We start from the raw sequence: 19,651 nt of genomic DNA on the forward strand, positions 1-19,651 counted from the left end.
TCTATCCTTAAAAATGTGGGATGAGACATCATTATTTTGCCTACTTCTTGCTCCCACTATCATTTAGCATTAAATATGACATGTAGCCTGTAGCTGTCAAGACCAGTGTTCCACTTCAACTTGAAGTCTGAAACTTACTGAGGTTTTTTTATCTCTTAGACAAATAAAAAAGCCCGGTTCCAGCAGGTGCAGTCCATGATGTGTGACTTGATGGAGTGGAGGTCACAGCTTCTGTCCGGGACCCTGCCAAAAGATGAGCTCAAAGAACTCAAACAGAAAGTCACATCCAAAATTGACTATGGTAACAAGTAAGTGGACTACACTGCTTCTGGCAAGCATGATTTAGTTTAAAGCACAGCACCAAGGAGATGTTGATAAAGTTTTCATGTTTACAGGTTGGAATTCAAACGTGTGATTCATATTCAATCTTCCTCTTCAGACTTCTCCTGTAACTCCTGTGCTAATAGTGGATACCATGATGAGGCTTTCCATAGCAAAATATTTTTTCAAAATATTAATTTATTTCTTAGTTATAAATACATGAGCTTGTCAGTTGGGAAGATTTGAGGTCAGATAACCAGCCTCTAGGTACATGTATCAACAGCATATTTGGGGTCCAAAACTTGTCCATGTGTCACAAACATGGCTTATGTCCAGTAAGTGACCCTCAAAAGTGGCACTGGCAAACTGCATTGAGTCTGCAAACAAGCACATCCACACCCAATTCACTAGGGAATTTCCAGGCAGTGCTCTGCTTCTGGTAATAGAAGTGAAACTATCAAGGACAGAATAGTTATTTGATAAAATATCTTGTCTGCTCCTTGCTAATAAAAAGTCACTGCAACACAACATATTTTTTGGCAAAATTTTGGGGTTGTGGTTAATGGTGTCTCCCTATTTGATAAGGAGACAGGGGAGAGAGAGCTTGGTAAAAAAATCTTCACAGTATTGTTTTTACAGGCATTAGAATCTGCTCATAAACTGTGTTTAGCTATTTTAAGTGACTGTGGTGGTTGTGACCTGAAAGGCCTCTGTGCAGCTGAAAGTCTACAATTACCTGTGGCTGCACATAAGAAATTACTCAAAGTGTTATGAAATTCTTAACTTGTTCACTGTGATTTGGATGCAAATTTGTAATAAATTATAATCATACAGAGCACACTATGGAATACACATATCCTACTGCACTGTGTGGAGCTGAATGCTCACTTAAAACCAGAATTTACTTTGAAGTTCTCCAATCAAAGAAGCCCAGCTGTGATTAAGACATTAAAATTAATTTGCTTTCAGACTTCTGTTTTGTCACTTTTATATTCTTTCTGTGTTATGAGACAGTAAAGTGCTTCCTTTGGAGGAGTAGGGGTGAAGGGGATGTTTAAAATTATTTGGATTTTAGCTGGAAAGTGTGTGTAAGCTCCTGAAAGTGAGGGGTTGAACTGTGTGGTGTGAAAGAAAATTGCCAATCTGTGGAGAAGGAATAAAGGGGAAATGGCAGTGGAGGCTGAGGGGATTGTTGTGGGAGAGGGAAAATGAGTAGCAGAAAAAAAGCATGATTCATATGAGAGCAGGGCAGGAGAGGGCGGAGTTAAACATTGGGACAGAAAGGTTGAGGGAGCAGCATAAAAGCAGAATGTAACAGGAAGACCATAAATATCTGAATAACAAATGTTGAGTGTTAAAAGCTAAAAGTGATGAAGACTGCTAGAAGTCATTGAAGAGGGTGGTTTTGTTTTATGTGAGAGGCATTTCAATGCTTTGGTGACACTTCTATAAATTCCTAAATATTGGACAGCAACTTAAAAAAAATCATGGGGTATAGTTAAATTTTTTCTTCAGAGAAATACTATTGCATGTATTTAAATTTTATAACTTTAAATCTTTAAGTGCCTCCTTGTTTGTTACATTTCTAGTCTCTATATAAAAGGAAATAACCCTACCATTATGCCTTTTGTATTTTCACAGAGTACTTGAGCTAGACCTGATAGTTAGAGATGAAGATGGAAATATCTTGGACCCAGATAAAACCAGTGTTATCAGCCTGTTTCATGCACATGAAGAAGCAACTAATAAAATCACTGAGCGAATTAAAGAGGAAATGGTAAGAATGACTGGCTGAACTTGAGGCTTCCTTTCTTAAAAGCCAAATAAAAACTTGCCTAAGGGTTGAAGGATGGAACCATAAGATCTGGTGGAAACTTTCCTCTGACTTAAGAGTAGATCCACAGTCTTGTGTTAGAAATATGGCTAAGCCTAAAACTGAATTGCATTTGTGCAGTGGATTTGGGCTGTGGGCTGGGCTGCAAGCTCATGTCTAAAGCTGTTTGTGATCCATTCTTGAATTCCTGTATGGAAATATGGCTCCACTCCATCCATGGGCTGCTCAACAGTCTGAATGGCACAGGGAATAGTTACACACTTGGAGTTCAGGCCGCAGAGCAGCACTGCCCACAACTTGTTTTCACAAGGTCTTGTGACTACACTGGTTGTTTGCTAAGTGTTGCTGCTTGCTAGTCAGTCTGATGGAGCTGAAGAATTTAAGCTCACTGAGGAGGAGCTAGGATGAATTCAGCATAATCTTCTGGACACCAGAAGTTCATGTGCCAAAGCAAAGCTGACAAGTACATAAATTAAATCTTCTAAAATGCAAAGCAGGTGACTACACTTCCTTGACCTGTTGCAATTTTAAACCTCTGCAAGGGTATGTGAGCCTCTTTGGTTCTTTTCTCCATTTATGAGATGGTAAACTGTAAAAAAGCAAATAAAACACTAAACAGAAAATAGCTGGTTTGTCATGACACTTCAATAACACCCATGACAAATCACTGGAAAAAGCCTTGTAATTAACTGACAATATAAGGAAAAAAAAACTTGTGAGTCTGTGATAGACTGTGCTGACTTGATAGAGACAAACAATGGGTTTAGAAGTGTTAAGAAGCTGCTTCTTGATGGTTAGCATGGGAAGTAGGTAGAATTCAGGAGCCTGTTTTTGAGTCAGTGAACCTGCTCAGCTGTATCCTGATCTCAGCATGTTCTTTGTCTCCTCTTCAAAGAGACTGACTTCATTTTGCTATTGCTCTAGCACACTGCAACCCCACTGTGATGTGGATCATAGGCCTTCTGCTACAGCCTAGTATGTTCAAAAATAAATTCTTTCAAGCTTGTAGCCTTGTCTCTGTGCTGACATTGTGGTACTTGCTCTTTTCTTTAAGAATGGGGAGAATATTTCCCCCTTTACATCATTGCCTGAAGAACTGGCCTAAGACATGGGAGTCATAGAATAGCTCAAGGTGGAAAGAATTATGATAATTACTGAGTCCAGCTTTACCAGAAAGTAAAACTGCTTGTAGTATAGCACCATTTCAATTAATGGATTATAATTACCTGGTTTTCCTCCTCCTGAGCAGTCAAAGGACCAACCAGATTATGCATCATACTCCCGAATGTCTTCATCCCCCACACACAGCCTGTATGTCTTTGTGAGGAATTTTGTTTGCCGAATTGGAGAGGATGCAGAGCTCTTTATGTCCCTGTATGATCCACAGAAGTCAACAATTATAAGGTAAAGCTTCCTCCTCTGACTGGAGAAGAGTAATGGAAAGCAAAATAAAGTAAAAAAGCAAATAGAACCAGCCAAAATGAAGTAAAATAATTCCCAGTGTGCTGTACTAATATAATAATGCAAAGAATAAATGGAATGAACCCAAAAAGCAAAGTAAAGCGTGGCCAGATCTTGTTGCTGTCTGCTACTAAAGGATTCTAAGTTTCCAAATATTTTCATAGGTAATTCCTGTATTGAACATTTCAGAAGTTTGGGAAAGCCTGAGCTAAAATTTCAAATTTTAGAGATTGTTCTAGATGGGCAATATTGTGGTGTTTGAAGTGCTGAAGGGGGAGGAGCAGAAAAATAATTAAATTTATCAATTTCTGGGTAGCTTAAGATTCTTTGGAGTATTCCCATTAAATGATGATGGTAAAGTTGCCTCAAGAAAAAAAGATGCACATTTGTGTTATGTTCAAGTTACTCTTTCAAAACTTACTGTTGATACTTGTATAGTGTTTTGCTTGTCTTTTTAGTCAGGTCTTAGATTTGAACCATCACCACAGACTGCCTGTTATGCAACTTTTGTGCTGTGTAAAGGGAGAATTTTTTAATCACTTGACAGTAAGATATTTATCTTCCAAACAGTGAGAACTACTTGGTGAGATGGGGGAGTCGAGGCTTTCCAAAGGAAATTGATATGCTCAACAATCTCAAAGTGGTATTCACAGTAAGTGTTTTCCAGGCTACTTCCATTTGTATTTGCAAATGAAATTCTCTTCTCTGTGGTCACTGTCAGATCTCCTAAAGAGTGACCAAGATGAAGAAGGAAGCAAAGGTAATCTTAGAAACAGAGCAAGGTGACCAGTCACTAAATTCTTTAAGGCTTCAATTCTTTAAGGCTTTAATTCTTTAAGGCACAGTGCTTCAGTGGACTTTCTTCAGATCACTTCGCTGCCTCATGAATTTCTTGATAACTTGATTTATTTGGTTTTATCTTCTGTATCTCAAGATTGTGATTTTTTATTTATCTAACCTCATATTTTTTTCAAACTTTAAACTGTCTGTTTTTTCATTCTTTTGATGTGCTCAGTTTTTTTTGTTTGTTGAGTTTTTGGGGATTTATTTGTTTTGAGGGTCTTTTGTTTACTTCCCCCCCCCCCCCATTGATTGCTAAGATTCAGTTTATTACTGGAGCTCCTGTTTCAATTTCACAACTTGCTTTTTCCCCAGGTAACACTATGGTTCTGTTTTGTTTGTATCTTAGGATCTTGGAAATAAAGACCTTAGCAGAGACAAAATTTATTTAGTTTGCCAAATAGTGCGAGTGGGAAGGATGGACCTGAGAGACAGTAACTCAAGGAAATACACACAAGGGCTCCGGCGGCCCTTTGGAGTGGCAGGTACCTGCTGTCCCCTGTGCTAAGGCTGAATCAGAATATCAGTGATTTTTGCCAGCCCTGGACTAGTAAAATCTCTACCAAAACATGTCAGAATACCCATGAGCTCTATCAAATCTGTACTCTTTGGAGTCAGTAAAGACTGCACCTGCATTGACATTTTAGTTCAAGTCAGAAATGCACTTTTGAATTTCATTTTCTAATTATTCATACAATGCCAAGCTGTGCAAGAGAAAGCACAGAACCAATTTAATAACAGATTCCCTTGCAGATGAAATAAAGTCAGTGTTTATGTCCTAAAAGCACCACCAAAGCTTGATACTTGTATTCACAAGTTTGTACTAAAACTAGACTGAATTCTCCTTCTCTCTCCACAGCATGTGTTTGTAGTGTGGACTTTGCACAAAATGTTCTACCCCACAAACCCACCCCTGCTGGTGAAAAATCCACATTTACCTTGAGGCACAAGAGCGCTCATAGATAAGAGAAACTATTCTGAAATGCTCTTATATGTTCTGATGATTTTTCTTTTGTTCTTCTAGTCATGGATATTACAGATATTATAAAAGGAAAATCTGAAAGTGATGAAGAAAAGCAGCATTTCATTCCCTTTCATCCGTAAGAGCATCATAGATATCTTTTTTTAATATGTGAAAGAAAATATTTGTCTACCTCTGTTGCTGTAACAATCTGTGAAATTGTTAAAGAATAAGGAAGTTTTTCTTTAAGAATTTTATGTTGTAATAGTGCTAATTTTTTGGGTATGACTAAATGGCATTTAAGACTTGCAGAGGTACCACAGCACATTAAATTAATGAATAATTCCATGAATGTGCTCCTTCAGACAGCTGGTACCATGTCTGATTTCACAAACCCAAGTCAGATAGTTACAAGTTAGATTTACAAGCAAGGATAACAACTATTTTATGAGATTAGTTTTGCTTAGAATATAAAAAAAAAATCTGAGTAAAAACTGTGTTTCCTTTAAAAAGTAATAGAATTATCATATACTATCTTCAGAAGAAATGCCAGGGCAGCTGCCTAAAAATGTGATGCTCACAGATCAAATGAAGAGATACCAGTGGAAATACTGGAAATAACTCTCTGTGTCCTACATAGCACTGCTGCTATGTACTATGGAGGCTGAATTTAATTCTGAAAGAGCCAGCTATGACACACTGGTTTATTTTTTCACTTGCTTCCAATTTGACCCAACTTGTTTGCTATGTGAGAATTTGTTTCTAAATTCAAGAGAAACTGATACAAACTCCAATTTAATTTCTCTGGCTGTTTGTCAGGGAACGTGGACTGAGCTGGAGTGGTACATTGGTGAGTGCATTCACATTGTCACTGCCACAAAACACCACTCTTGCTGCTTGGCTGAATCTTTTCACTTCAGTGTACACACAATGGAATGTGAGTGGGCTGCAACTTGAGTGAGAGATAATAAAAATACCAGATATATCTCAATCAGGCAATACTGCAAAGACTGAGGCTGTTACTCACTAATGTTCTAAATGGTGTCTGATTTATTTAGCACTTAATTCCTGAGCAGACATGGCTGTTTCTCTTGCAGGGTAGTGGCAGAGAATGACTTTTTACACAGTCTCCTAAGCAAAATCACTGCATCCAAAGGAGACAGTGGTGGACAAGGTAAAGTACATTTTTCTTGTTTTAAGTTACACGGTGTTTTTGTGAAACTTCATTTTATGTTGCAGCTGTAGTAACACAATGGAGGTGGGTCAGCTTTGAAGCTGGAGTGAGGAACCATGAGTTTGTTACAGAATCTTGGGGGCAATTTAAATTAGTAGTGACAGTTTTGCATTACAGAGCTTTTACTTTCATCTGAAGTGGAAGTGGGGAAAGCAAATTCTTATCCCTATTTTGGTGGGTAGAAGAGGCAATCATCTGAACACACATTTTTTTTTTCTACTAAAAATGTAATTTTTTTTTCATTTTTTTTTCCTTTTCTTTTTTTTCATAGGTCTGTGGGTAACTCTGAAAATGCTGGTTGGAGATGTGATTCAGACCAGAAAGGATTACCCACACCTTGTAGACAGAACCACGGTTGTTGCTAGAAAGCTGGGATTCCCTGAAATAATCATGCCAGGTAGGAGGTGCTTTGCTCTGTGATAGGAAGGGATTTTTTCTCATTCCTATGTTAATAAGCATCAGCTGCTGCCTAACTTATTTCTGTAATGGCTAACTCAGAGGATCTTTAGCATTCACTCATGGTAAGTTTTGTTCCCATATTAGAGTCTTATATGAAATAGTGAAATCCTTGGAAAGTAGTTTCTAATTCTTGAACAGGAAAAATAAAATCCAGACAAATAAAAATATCTCCTTGTACATAACTTTCTTATCCTGCAAGAAGAGGATGGTGGATGTCACTTGAATTTTAAATTAACCACGTTTTTATTTTAACAGATTGTTGTTCTTTGTTAATAATAAACAAATGAATTTGAAATACCTTGATTTTATTTGTTTGTATGACAAGATATTTCCAATCGAGATCACTTGCTGTCTGGCAGGCTCCTTTTTAAAAAACAAATAATGAAAACGTCCCTCACCCGAACTCAAGGAAAATTTCGATCCTTTTAAAAGTCATGTGAATTCGTTTGGAGGAGAGAATTAAAATGTGAAGCTCCCTCCAGAAAGAGAGCTGAGTATTTGGGGAAAATTCCGAATAGGATCATCTGCTACCTCACCAGCAGGTGTCGGGGCAGGACGAGAATTGCTTCGAGTCACTCCGAGCTCCCATTTGCTTCTCCTCACATCACAGTTTTGCCTTAGCAAAGATAAAGACCTGAAAATTTAAGTTGAGATGAAAAATAATAATTTCTTATCTGCTTCAAAGCAAACAGTGTGCAGTTCAGCCGATCCTATGCTCTTAGAGCATTTTAATTGTTTTTTAACCTTTCAATTTCTCTTTTAGGCGATATAAGAAATGACATATATATTACATTGCTGTATGGAGATTTTGATAAATACAATAAAACAACTCAGAGAAATGTGGAAGTGATAATGTGTGTCTGTGATGAAGAAGGAAAAGTGTTGCCAGTAAGTTTTCTTTTTTTTCCTCCATGAGGGACATAGAAACATGAGCTGCATTTTTGATGTAAGGTTCAAATTACACATTTAATAAAACACCACTATTCAAAAAGTCAATTCCCTTACTTGTGTCATCCTATGACATCCTGTGACAAATAAGTTTTAAGATTTTTAAAATGATCTGCTTATTAAAGCCCTGTAGAATCTTGCATAAAAAATGGATAAGGAATATTGGAATAACATTGGATGACCTATTTTAGCTGTGCCAAGGAACAAATGCTGATTCTGACAATTACTGCATTCTTACTCTAGGGTTTTGCTTGAGGAAATTCCCAGAGGAATGCAATTTGCACACTGAAATGTTAGAAATACCATTTCTGCTACATAACAAATGCTTGATTTGTGCCAGGAAGTCTGTGTCACTGTCACTTGGTCTAAGTACATGGCAAAGAAAGAAATTAGTGACAGCAATTACATATGCAACATAAATATTTACAGTATCTTTTTGCTTGTCTATTCACATTTTGTAGATCCTTTGTCTTTTCCTTAGGGTTTATCACCAGTTTGGTATTCAGGGGGATTTTTGACCTGTCATTTTCTGAGCTTTATAGTGTTGGGATCGTGAGGGTGAAATCATAAAGACATTCTTGAGATAAAGATGGAGTAAAACACTGTGGTTCATGACTTGTTCATGAACTGCAACTAACTGCTTGACCTAAAATGTAAAATGAAAGCTTGAGTAAAGAATATTTTAATCCCACATAAGATTTGAGGTCCACACAACAAACTAGCCCTGATTACAAAATACTGCCTGTACCTATGACAGCACCTGACCATGCCTTGCATGCACAGAAGCTAACTCTATTCTGGATTCTGTCTAATGACATATAAACAAAAGCATTCCTTAGGGAAATAAACCAAGTAACATGCATTAAATCTTGCATTCCAATATTACGCATGCTCACTCCTGCAGATACGTAATTTCTGCAAATCTTAGGAGAAAGTGAATTTGTCTCGTTGTCTTTGAGAGGAAATATCACACCTGCTTTCTGTAATATGCCTTAGATATATTTAAGCAACAATTTTAATGAGTTGATTGAAATGCTGTTGAATGCAAGTAATAACAAAAGTGACAGATTTTTCCTTTTAGCCTATAAAGATACCTCAAACCAATAGACTTTCAAACCCATGAATTTATATTAATGTTTCTCATAACAGGTATGAGTTCACTACACAGGAAATTGGTTGGTTCTGTTTAGGTATCAAGCCAGTTCCAGCTGCAGAAGCAGCCCTTGATTTACAGTTACAAGGAATAGAACTTTTGTTCCAAGTGAATGTCACGGAGGTGACAAACAAGCAGGTGCATAAACCTTGAAAAGTCTCTACTCAGGCAGATGAGACATTTCTTTCTGCAGTTTAATCCCTCTGACCAGACCATACAAATCATCCTCAGGTATCAGCATCACATTTTTCTGGTCACAGGGCATCCTGGTGTTTGAAGCAGACTTTTAAGATCCACTGGACTTTCAGCAGGATTATTGCACCTTTGCAGCAGTTAGTATAACCTGGATTGGATTAGTTGAATCTGTGCCTTCAACAGAGAATTAAATGTTTGCTTCCTTCAGGGACTTCAGTTTCATGTCTGGCAGGTATCAGTGTGCTGGTGCCTCCCTGTCCAGCTGTAGCTTTTACCCTGCAGGTACAGCTCAGCTGCAGTCAGCCAGACCAGACGGATGCAGGCTGAGTCTTAGAATCACTAAGGAAAACCACAAGTTTTGAAGCTGATAAAATCTTTCGATTGGCTCTGTCCTAGTTCAGATAGTCTTTAAAGAATGAGAAATTTTAATTTATTATTGGTGCCTCTATCACATCCAGTTTGGAAGTCACCCCTGGTGTGTGGCCTAGAGCTTCTGAGAGTCTGCAGGAAGAAAGTATTTAAAAATAAATGAGAAATAAAATAATGAAGATAGATTTCTTTTTTTCCTTTTGTATTTCCTCTACTAATCGAGATGACATGTTGATTATTTAAATTCAACACATGGAGAAATCAAATCGATTTTATGTTCTTCAGACATCTTAGAGCCCACTGTGTGTAACCCCTGTAAAATGCAATTACACTGGCTGTACCCATAGATTATGGTAAATGTTAATTTCCTCTGTGCTCAGAGGCTTGGAAAATGCAGAGTCTTCACGTTAGTGCTTCCCCCCTGTTGGTGCTGTCATGATTATTTAATTTTGAACGATGCCACGTCCAAATTCAAACCAGCAGCAAGGGCGGGAAGCGGAGCCCGTGAGGGGAAGCCACGTCCCAGGGCCAGGGAGGAACTCCCAGCTCGGGACTCTGAGGGGAGGCTCTCTGGTGGCCTTTTGGGTTTGCTCAAGCTAATTTACCTAAAATTGCTCCAAAAATTACCCAGATTAATGAGGCACTAAGTACTCTTTTCCCCTCCTTTTGTAAGAATGCTGTCTGCCTGGGAGCAGGGGACAAACCCGTCAGCGAGTACAGATCAGTTGTTTACTATCAGGTCAAGCAGCCACGATGGATGGAGACATTGAAGGTATGGTGTGGATACTTCCCACTTTATTTTTTCACTTCTTAATGCCACACACAGAAAGGTTATACAGCATCAGCTTCCTCCAAAATACATCTTGTCCCTGACTACAGCCGAAGCATGAAGTCTCAGTCATACATCAGTTATTAGAGGTACATGATCACTGAGGCTTGAAATTTGGCCTAGAAAATGATGTGTAGGTTTAGTTCAGCAAAACAAATGAGATCATCTTAGATAACCTTATGTCCTAAGAGGGCTCATCAAAAATGAGATACTGCATTTGTTCTATTTTGGTGAAACAATGGAGATTAGGAACTTCAATTAAAAAACAAACAAACCCGAACCAAAAGCCAAATGAAAATACCAACCCCCTCTTCTGATTTCAAAAAGAAAAAGCTGTTACTTCTCTTTAGAGACATCCTAATAATTACCTAATCAAGCTTTAATGTTTATGATTGGAAAATGCCCAGAAGTTGCCAGAAACAGTTCTTACAAAGCAGTATTAGGCTTGCATGATTTTTTTTAGGACTAAATAGCCATGTATAACAAGCTTGCAATTATTACCTTAAGGGGTGATACCTGTAATGGTGAAGGACAGAGAGGGAATGGAAGTGTGATTTGAAATAGAAGCTTATTCGTTGTTTTGAAAACATTGACCCATTCTGTTTATTGCTTATTATACTTGTTCCTTTTTAAAATTATTCCATAATTCAATCTTTTGTACAGGATCTCTAACAGTAGGTCCTGTTGAAAAACATAATTATTATTAAGGTATTGTTCAGTAAGATTTGTGAAGGGATGTTGTGAATGCACATAAAGGTGTGCAAGTCCTTTAATTTTTAGAACTATAAAATTGATAATATGAAAAATTGTGCTTTCCCTTACACAGTTTGCCTTCTTTGTTGCATGTTTGACCTAAAGTATGGTGTTTTAAGAATAAAGCACTTGCAAGTTCCTGTGATTCTCCTCAAGGCTTTACACTAAATTTAATCACTAAAATACCGTCAATTTATTTTGCTGGAATTTTCCTATCCTTTTCACCTGTTTAATAAATTGGTTGTCAATTTCTGTATCTGAAATGTGGAAGTTGCTTAATGCAGAGGTGTTTAATTCTCTGTGGTTAAAAGGGTGAGCAATAGGACTGAACTGTGATTATTTTCTAGAACCAGTGTGCATTAACTCACTGGGTTCTGTGCTTCATTTCTTTGCTGGTGCCAGACTTTGAACAAAGTCTACCAGATCATTGCATATCAGCCACCACTTTGCTACTTGAAATGGCCTGTGAAAGGCACTATGGAAACAGAAGAAGTAGGGCTTATTTATTCTAAAATAGGTGCTCATTACAAGTGAAACCACCCCCCATAACTCTCATTATTTTCTGATTTTACAAAAGGTAGCAGTTCCCATTGAGGACATGCAGAGGATTCATCTGCGCTTCATGTTCAGGCACAGGTCGACTCAAGAGTGTAAGTAGGGAATTTTTACTTTAGTGAATTTTAATTCATCGATGGGTAGTCAACCCAAAATCTTTCGCTTTGTAGCTAAAGATAAGGGAGAAAAGAATTTTGCAATGGCCTACATAAGACTAATGAAGGAGGATGGAACAACTCTCCATGATGGCATCCACGATCTGTTAGTCCTAAAGGTATGGGCTCAGATTTCCCTCTTTCTTTCTCTCACAAAATGTCTTTTTTCACACTGTTGCCTTTGACTGCATTGTCTATTTACTTAGTGCTAGATTGATTTTATTATACTATCAAAGATGATACTGCTTAACAAAATGAAAAGGTGCAACCTGATCCATTGTCAGTTAATATTGCTCTGCATTTTAATGACATAAAGATGTTATCTAAGCAGTGAGACATGATCTTTTTACTGATATTTGTGTTTTTGGCCTTCTGTAGTATAGAGCAATTTGTGCTGCAGCTCTGTACTTGGGTGGGTATCATTCCTCTTGCTGGATATGGGAGGTGTTTGACTGACTTAAATCTTTATCTCATGAATAATCTGGGAATGCAGTCATAGGAAAATGCTTATTTTAAACTACTGTGTAGTTCCTCAGGTACAAAAGTGAAAGTTTCAGCAATTTGGGTTCTGGGTGTGAAGAATAGCTTTAGTTGCCACCAGCTGGAAACAGCATCTTTGATTTTGTCAAGGAAGCAGGGAACAGATGTTTCAAATTTTGTTTGCCTTCTTGGAGAATGGTGTCTAGCAGGAACTAAGAACCAGAAATCACTTCCAGTACAAAGAAAACTTAGGTTATTTTTCAGCACTCTTTGACTCTACTGATTACTCTCAGTAAACAAGTTTGCTGTATCATTAATACCAAGTGAGATGCATGCAACTAAATCAAGTTGCTTAGGCAAGCCAAAAGGGATTAATGGCAACATAGAGTTATTTATCTTCTCTTCATTGAAACTATCATTTAAAATATTGAGACTAGAAGGAAAATTGTGGACTGTGTGGTTAATGTTGGTTATGAAATTCCACCTAATTCATTTCTGCATCAGCTCAGTAATTTTTTTTGAAGTGATAGCATGGATGAGAAATGTTAAATGGAGTTGACCTAGTTTATGGTTGTGAGTAACAGACAGATTTTCTGACATATGCTTGCCTATTCTAGTATTAAAAACAGTAATTGTAAGCTGTGTTTAAAGCAGTCATACACCTGGCCTCTTACAAAAAGTAACTTGAAAACTGCTAGGTTTAAACTGTCTTTAGACATTGGATCTTTTTGAGAGACTTTTGGATCAAAACTTCATCTTTTTCCCATTGTCTGTCTTGTCCCAAAAAGAGAAAGTCAAGAGTTTCTTTTGCTTGCAGAAATCTGGGAAGTAATTATTTGGCAAGCCTGATACAACTATAGATGTTGGTACTGCTGTGTGTTTTGCTGCATAAAGGTTTTACTTCCTGTCTGTCTAGCACTCCTACAGTCAATTTTTAACCTTACCTCTTTGATACAAAGTAGAAACTGCACATCTGCAGTGACTGAACCAGATAAAACTGCAAAACTTTGAAATGTCTTTCTAGATCATGGTTTTTGCAGCTCCTCGTTCATTTGTAGACTAAAGGTCTGCAATTGAGTCATATCTTGTTACAGTGCTGTAGCTTTAAGTGACATCTCAAATTCATCAGGGAAATTTTCTGGAGTAGTTTTGTTAAAGAAACACTGTTTTCTCTAAACAGTGAGGAGCATGATTTTTATTGTCTTTGTCTAAAACTCCTTGCCTGTCTGGAGAATCTTAAGGCCCAGAAAGTCTGTGGGATTGTGGCACGGAAGTTGATGAAAGAGAGGAGGGAAAAATCTATGTTGGCTCTATGGTTTTGTACTGTTCATTCAGGTGAAAAGCACGTATTCTATGTCATTTAGTTACTGCAGCATGCTGTCTGATTTAAAATGTAATCTTACCATGCCCTGATCTTTTATATTCAAGGTCCAGGTATAAAGTTATAATGAGGATATCAAAACAGTGCTTCTATTCCTTCCTTACTCAGCTCTGTTTTCTGGTTATAAGTTGTGTGCAGACATTATAATCATGTCTATATCCTGTGTACAGTCTTCACTATTCTTCAGTGTTCCACACCCACTGACATTTTAAAGAGAGATTTGCTCTTGCTTTTATTCTGCTGGGGGTGTCACCCCTCAAATCCCTTCCTGCTCCTCAATTTTTTTTTACTTCTCTAGAAAGTACAAAATAAGTCTAATTTTAAATCTGGTGGTGTGAAATATGTAATGAACAGTGTGTTGTTTTTCAGGGGGACAGTAAAAAAATGGAGGATGCTGGTGCTTATTTGGCATTGCCTTCTACACGTCTGCACATGGAAAACAAAGGAGCAACCTTAGTCAGGAGCTCAAGTATTGTTGGGGGGCTTTCAGTCAGCTCAAGAGATGCATTTTACATCTCAACTCTTGTTTGTTCTACAAAGTTAACTCAGAATGGTATGTGCCTTCTAAGGAGGTGGGAGTGTTAGAAAGAAAACATTTGCACAAGTTGATAAACCAGATTTTGTGTTTTAATGTCTGCCCATTTATTTTCTATCAGTGGGCTTGCTGGGTCTCTTGAAGTGGCGCATGAAGCCAGAGCTGCTTCAGGAAAACCTGGAAAAGCTGAAGATTGTGGATGGAGAGGAAGTAGTGAAGGTAAATCTTTAAATTTCAAATAATAGTTATTCTTCAGGGCCCTTCATACACAATGCCTTTGTTAGTCTGCAAAGGACATGAGCAAAACTCTTCATTAGACGGAGCAAGAAAACCAGCAACTGGACAAGATTCTTCACAGGGCTGGCCAGCTTTCCTGCTACTTCTTAATTTCAGATATCTCTGCTGTTGGCTATTGTTGGGCTGGGGGATTTCTAAGATTATTACTACTAGGAGATGAAGATAGTAATGATAAAATATTTTCCACACTCTCTATTCATCTCTTTCCCTTTGTCTATCTGAAATATTCCAAACAATTCCTACTGCTTTCTTTGTGGTTTTTAATATTAATTTACATGTTGATATTAAATCCAAGAAGTGTTATGTACCCAACAAAGCACTTTCTTAACTTAAGGAGTATATGAATAAAAACTGTTAGTATTTTGGAAAATGGCAGATACTATTACCTTTGTGTCTTTAAACATAAACGTTAGATGTCTCTGGAGACAAGGAATGAGAATTACCAAAAAAAACCAAAAGAGGAGTGCATTTCTTAAACCAAAGATTTGTGTCCCAAGTCACTGAGGTACTTTGATTTAGAGCAGAATTTGAATCAGACCACAGCAGCAGGAAAATTATTTTTAATCAACATGTATATGTGAAGATAGCAACCACTAATCTGTGTCACTAAGGAATGTAGTTTTAGCAAGTTTTGTCATTTATATAATTTTTTAATCTTTTTTAGCTTTGAGCTAAGCATGTATTATTGATTGCTCATGTGTCTGAGGATGTAGGTTCTTAAAATTAAACCAACTAGAGCCTAAACCCTTGGAAATGTATTCTCAATTTAAATGATGCTTCAGTAAAGGTAGTAAAATTCTAACTTGTGGAAAACCAAGTTTACTATCAGAAAATTTTCTTGTGAGATTTTCATGTTGAATTGGTTATCAGTTTGTCTTTTCATATTCTGCAGTTTCTCCAGGATACATTGGATGCCCTGTTTAACATCATGATGGAGCATTCCCACAGTAATGAGTATGACATCCTTGTCTTTGATGCACTGGTAAGAATCAGCACCAATGAGTTTATCTGTCAAAGTAAAGAACCTTAGAATTTTGAACAAACTATCAAGTTTTTCAGTTCAGAGAATTAGTCTTAAAGTCTTTATAGAACAGAGGAATATTACTCATTAACTGAAAATCAAATTTCTTTTAAAACTTAAATAGTAAATTACCAGAAATACTTCTAGGAAGATAATATTTAAGTTTCCAATGTGACTCTGGCTAATTGTGTGCATGTCTGTTTAGATCTATATCATAGGGCTCATTGCAGACCGTAAGTTTCAGCACTTTAACACTGTTTTGGAAGCATATATCCAACAGCACTTCAGTGCAACCTTGGCATACAAGTAAGTTTGTTTTTTCTTCTTTCTCTTTTTTCCTAAACCTCCACCATCTCATAAAAAAAAGTAAATCCTGCTTGTGACTTTTCTGATGTAATTTATGGTGACTGTTGTTTTGATGCTGCAGTTTGCTTCTCTGCTTCTGAGACACATTTGATTAATAAGTGGAATTAATGAACCCATAGCAAATGATTTGGGGTTAAATGGTGCTTTGGCATTTGTTTTCTGTCATCTGGATTTTGCTTTGTCTGAGCACTTCACCTGTATCCTGTCAAATTTGTCAAAAGATGCTTTGCTCTCCATTTGTATCCCTGACCTTAAGCTGAAATGCCTCAAGTGATGACTTGAGGCTCTCCTTAACCCATTTACATAGACTTCCACTTTTTTTTTTCACATCAAGCAAACTCAAAGGCAAAATAATTATTTGGGAACTGTCAAGTTTTCATATGCATTTGAGTCTGATGTTGCATCTGGAGGGGTTCAGTGCAGTGAATTTTGGTATTTGTTACCTGTCCTGCTATGAAATGGAGTTGTTGTATTTGTTACATGGTCATGCCAATGGGTGGACTTGTAGTGGATTTTTTATTTATTTATTTGTTTTCAACTTTTGGAGCTTCCACATAACACCCAGATGAGAAGACATGGACTCATAGAAAAGAGTAAAAACTGTGCAGTTGTGTTATACACCAGATTTAATCTTAGATTCCTGCTTTGTTTTGAATAGGCTTTTGCAGATGATGTAGGATAAAATGACTGAATTGTGAAGGAAGTTAACATCTTCAGCTGGTGCTGATCCCTGGGATGTGCTCTAAAAGGATGGATGTGGGGTTTTAATCTAAGAGGATAGATGTGGGTTTTTAATCTACCTGATGTCTCATTCCGGCAGCTTAATGGAGTGGCAGAATGAAGCAGAACTTTAATTTGGAATATGAATAGTGCATGGAAGACCTGAGCTGAAGGTTTGGAATAGTTGGGGATATCTTCTACTGTCTGTGCTGAATTTGCGTCAGTTCTAACTAAACACGAAATGTCACAAAAAATCATGCACTAGACCATGAATTTCCTAGGGTTGAAAGGCAGCAGTGCAAAATCAGCCCTTTCTCACACCTCAGTAAAGCTGAAGTGAGCTGGGCTCAGAAAGCTCTATCATAAGCTATGTGCTCTTCTTCAATCCTCTCTCACTCCATAAGTAACAAGCACATGTAATTTAATGCTTTATTAAAGAAGAAAAGGAAGGGTACAGAACCTCTCAGGACAGCCTTATTTGCATAAAATATTTCTAAGACTTACCTGTCTGGGAGTATCTGATGATTTAATCAATGTGATAGAGGCAAAATAATAATGTTTATGATTGCTCCTCACATCATGTGTTTTCTTAGCATTCAATGCACATCATGAAAGATTTACTCTGGTTCCAGTATCATTTATAAAGTATGCAAGTGTGTGTGGCCTAACTCCTAACTAGGAAGGAAATACTGTATCCCAGACATATTATAACCATGTTATGACATGGTTGGTTGGCCAAACTGTCACCTATTTATTCAGTTCCTGTTGAGTCATCCTTTCTGCTGGCTTTTAGAGAGCTCTGAGAGGGGTTAACATGCACTACACCTACCTACAAGTTGGATAAATATTGCTCCAACTCTGAGCAGCTAAAAGGAGAAAATGGAAACACACAATGGATCTAATGCCCTGGAGGCTGAGAGGCTGAAAGCACAACATTTTGGTCCTGAAATGTGAGTTAGGCTGGGGATGTGTATTAGTTACACAGAGGTTTGTTTGTTGGCTGTTTGTGTAGGGCAGGGTCCCCATTTTTGTAGAGATGTAGGGAAAAAAAACCCCAACCATCCTTATCATGGCTGTATTAAGATCAATACTGCATCATTGGTATTGCTTTAATCACTTGAGATAACTCTATAGCTACAAATTAAGGAACTTAGTTTTAGATGAACTTCTGCTCATTTGTAGCTGGCTGTGTCTTTAACAAAAAGTTGCTTTTAGATACAGAATAAAGAAGTGTTTAAGTAAAGTAAATTATTTAAGCAGATATTGTTGTGTACTGGAATATTGTATTTACTTGCTGTTAATTAGAGCATGCAGTGGTGTTTAATCACTGCTCAGTGGAGGTAAGCAGAAGGAATATTTTGTGTTTCTTTGTTACAAACTTCTGTAAAGGTGCTTCCAGGATTGTGTAAAGTCATGCTGCTTTTTTGGGATTTCAGATTTCTCTCTTGCTTGTGCAGCTAAGAATTTATTCCTCATTTGTTTATACTGACAGAGTTTGTGCAACATAAATCCAGAAATACATACAGTCTGTTTTCTTGGATGTGCTTGACTAAGCATGAACATATATTTAGAGCTGCCAAAGAAACTAAAGAAGGTTATTAAAAAATAATAATGACAATTATTTTTTTAATTATTTTTAAACTTCAGGAAATTAATGAGTGTTCTGAAGATATACTTGGATACTTCCAGCCGAGGGGAGCAATGTGAACCCATCCTCAGAACTCTGAAAGCACTGGAATATGTTTTCAAGTTCATTGTTAGATCAAGGACATTATTTTCCCAGTGAGTACTCAGACATTGCAATTTAATTAGCTGTCTAATATCAGACATAGAAGGAGACCTGAGAAATAGAAAAAGTTAGTTCTAGAACAGAGCTGATTTTTATTTTTACAAATAAAACATAAAAACTGACAACTGCTCTAAAATACAGACACTGCTGAGATATTTTTTGTAGAGGGAAGATCCAAAAATCCGCTTTCTGAATCTCAGTGTAAGTTCCAGAGATGGATTTGGTAATAGCAGCAGGTTTCAAAGGGTGATTATTCTTTGTGTCAGGTGGCTTGGCCTAAGACCAGTGGATGGCCAAACGTCTCAACAGATGGCTGGAGGCTGGAGACTTGTCCTTGAGAACATCGTGTTCAGCCCCTCACACCGTGGACAGAGCAGTGTCATTTCAGGAACCATGCTCACACTAAATTTAGAGTTTTGGACCTCCTCTTAAGGAATTTATAGGGAAGTCTCAATGGACTGGATGTTTGTAGCTCAGGCAAACAGAGGTGTAGTATTTACAAGTGGTATTCAGGTTTAGGGGAAAAGGAGGAGGGGAGAACAAAGGAAATGAAAAGTGGAAGGAGAAAAATTGCACACTGGTAACTGTACTCTCTCCATATACCACAGACCATTCCCTCCATTCTTTTCTGCTTCACCCCTCTCCATTTATTTATCCTGAGCTGGTTTTCCCCTACAGCGAGTTCTGATTTCCCTTTGTGGCTGAAGGACTGTAGGGGCAGAGGTCAGGCAGTGGCAGCCTCAGACCTGTAGGGAGAGGGAGTGGTTGGGTGTTGTGTTTGTGGCTGAAGAGGAAGGTGTTCTGTTCCAGCTGTCTTATGCTCAGTGGGAGCTCTAACACATTTTCCCTCTGATATGCCACTGCCCATTAAAAAAAGAAATCCATATAAATTTACGGGTTTTTTTAATTTGTTTACTTGCTGGATGATGATGTTTTCGTTGAAGTACCTTAGAAATATTATTGTCTCTAGGAACTTACTATTATAGATGGATACA

The 19,651-nt window shown here is 37.5% G+C and overlaps 1 protein-coding gene across 1 annotated transcript in view; it reads left to right on the forward strand.

Moving 5' to 3' along the window:
• The window catches only part of DOCK2 (dedicator of cytokinesis 2), a 154,952-nt gene that overhangs the window by 13,207 nt on the left and 122,094 nt on the right, over positions 1-19,651 (forward strand). Inside the window, exons 6-22 of the mRNA XM_005523460.3 lie at positions 160-308; positions 1,963-2,098; positions 3,405-3,559; positions 4,187-4,268; positions 4,806-4,941; positions 5,481-5,556; positions 6,515-6,591; positions 6,923-7,048; positions 7,874-7,998; positions 10,449-10,547; positions 11,935-12,007; positions 12,083-12,186; positions 14,298-14,481; positions 14,585-14,682; positions 15,653-15,742; positions 15,987-16,087; positions 18,515-18,649. Coding sequence (XP_005523517.1) covers positions 160-308; positions 1,963-2,098; positions 3,405-3,559; positions 4,187-4,268; positions 4,806-4,941; positions 5,481-5,556; positions 6,515-6,591; positions 6,923-7,048; positions 7,874-7,998; positions 10,449-10,547; positions 11,935-12,007; positions 12,083-12,186; positions 14,298-14,481; positions 14,585-14,682; positions 15,653-15,742; positions 15,987-16,087; positions 18,515-18,649 — 1,946 coding nt within the window. The remainder of the gene's footprint in view (positions 1-159; positions 309-1,962; positions 2,099-3,404; positions 3,560-4,186; positions 4,269-4,805; positions 4,942-5,480; positions 5,557-6,514; positions 6,592-6,922; positions 7,049-7,873; positions 7,999-10,448; positions 10,548-11,934; positions 12,008-12,082; positions 12,187-14,297; positions 14,482-14,584; positions 14,683-15,652; positions 15,743-15,986; positions 16,088-18,514; positions 18,650-19,651) is intronic.

This window comes from Pseudopodoces humilis, chromosome 17 (assembly GCF_049639895.1).
Source record: "Pseudopodoces humilis isolate 2021_Gansu_Grassland_sample_001 chromosome 17, ASM4963989v1, whole genome shotgun sequence".
Lineage (NCBI taxonomy): Eukaryota > Metazoa > Chordata > Aves > Passeriformes > Paridae > Pseudopodoces > Pseudopodoces humilis.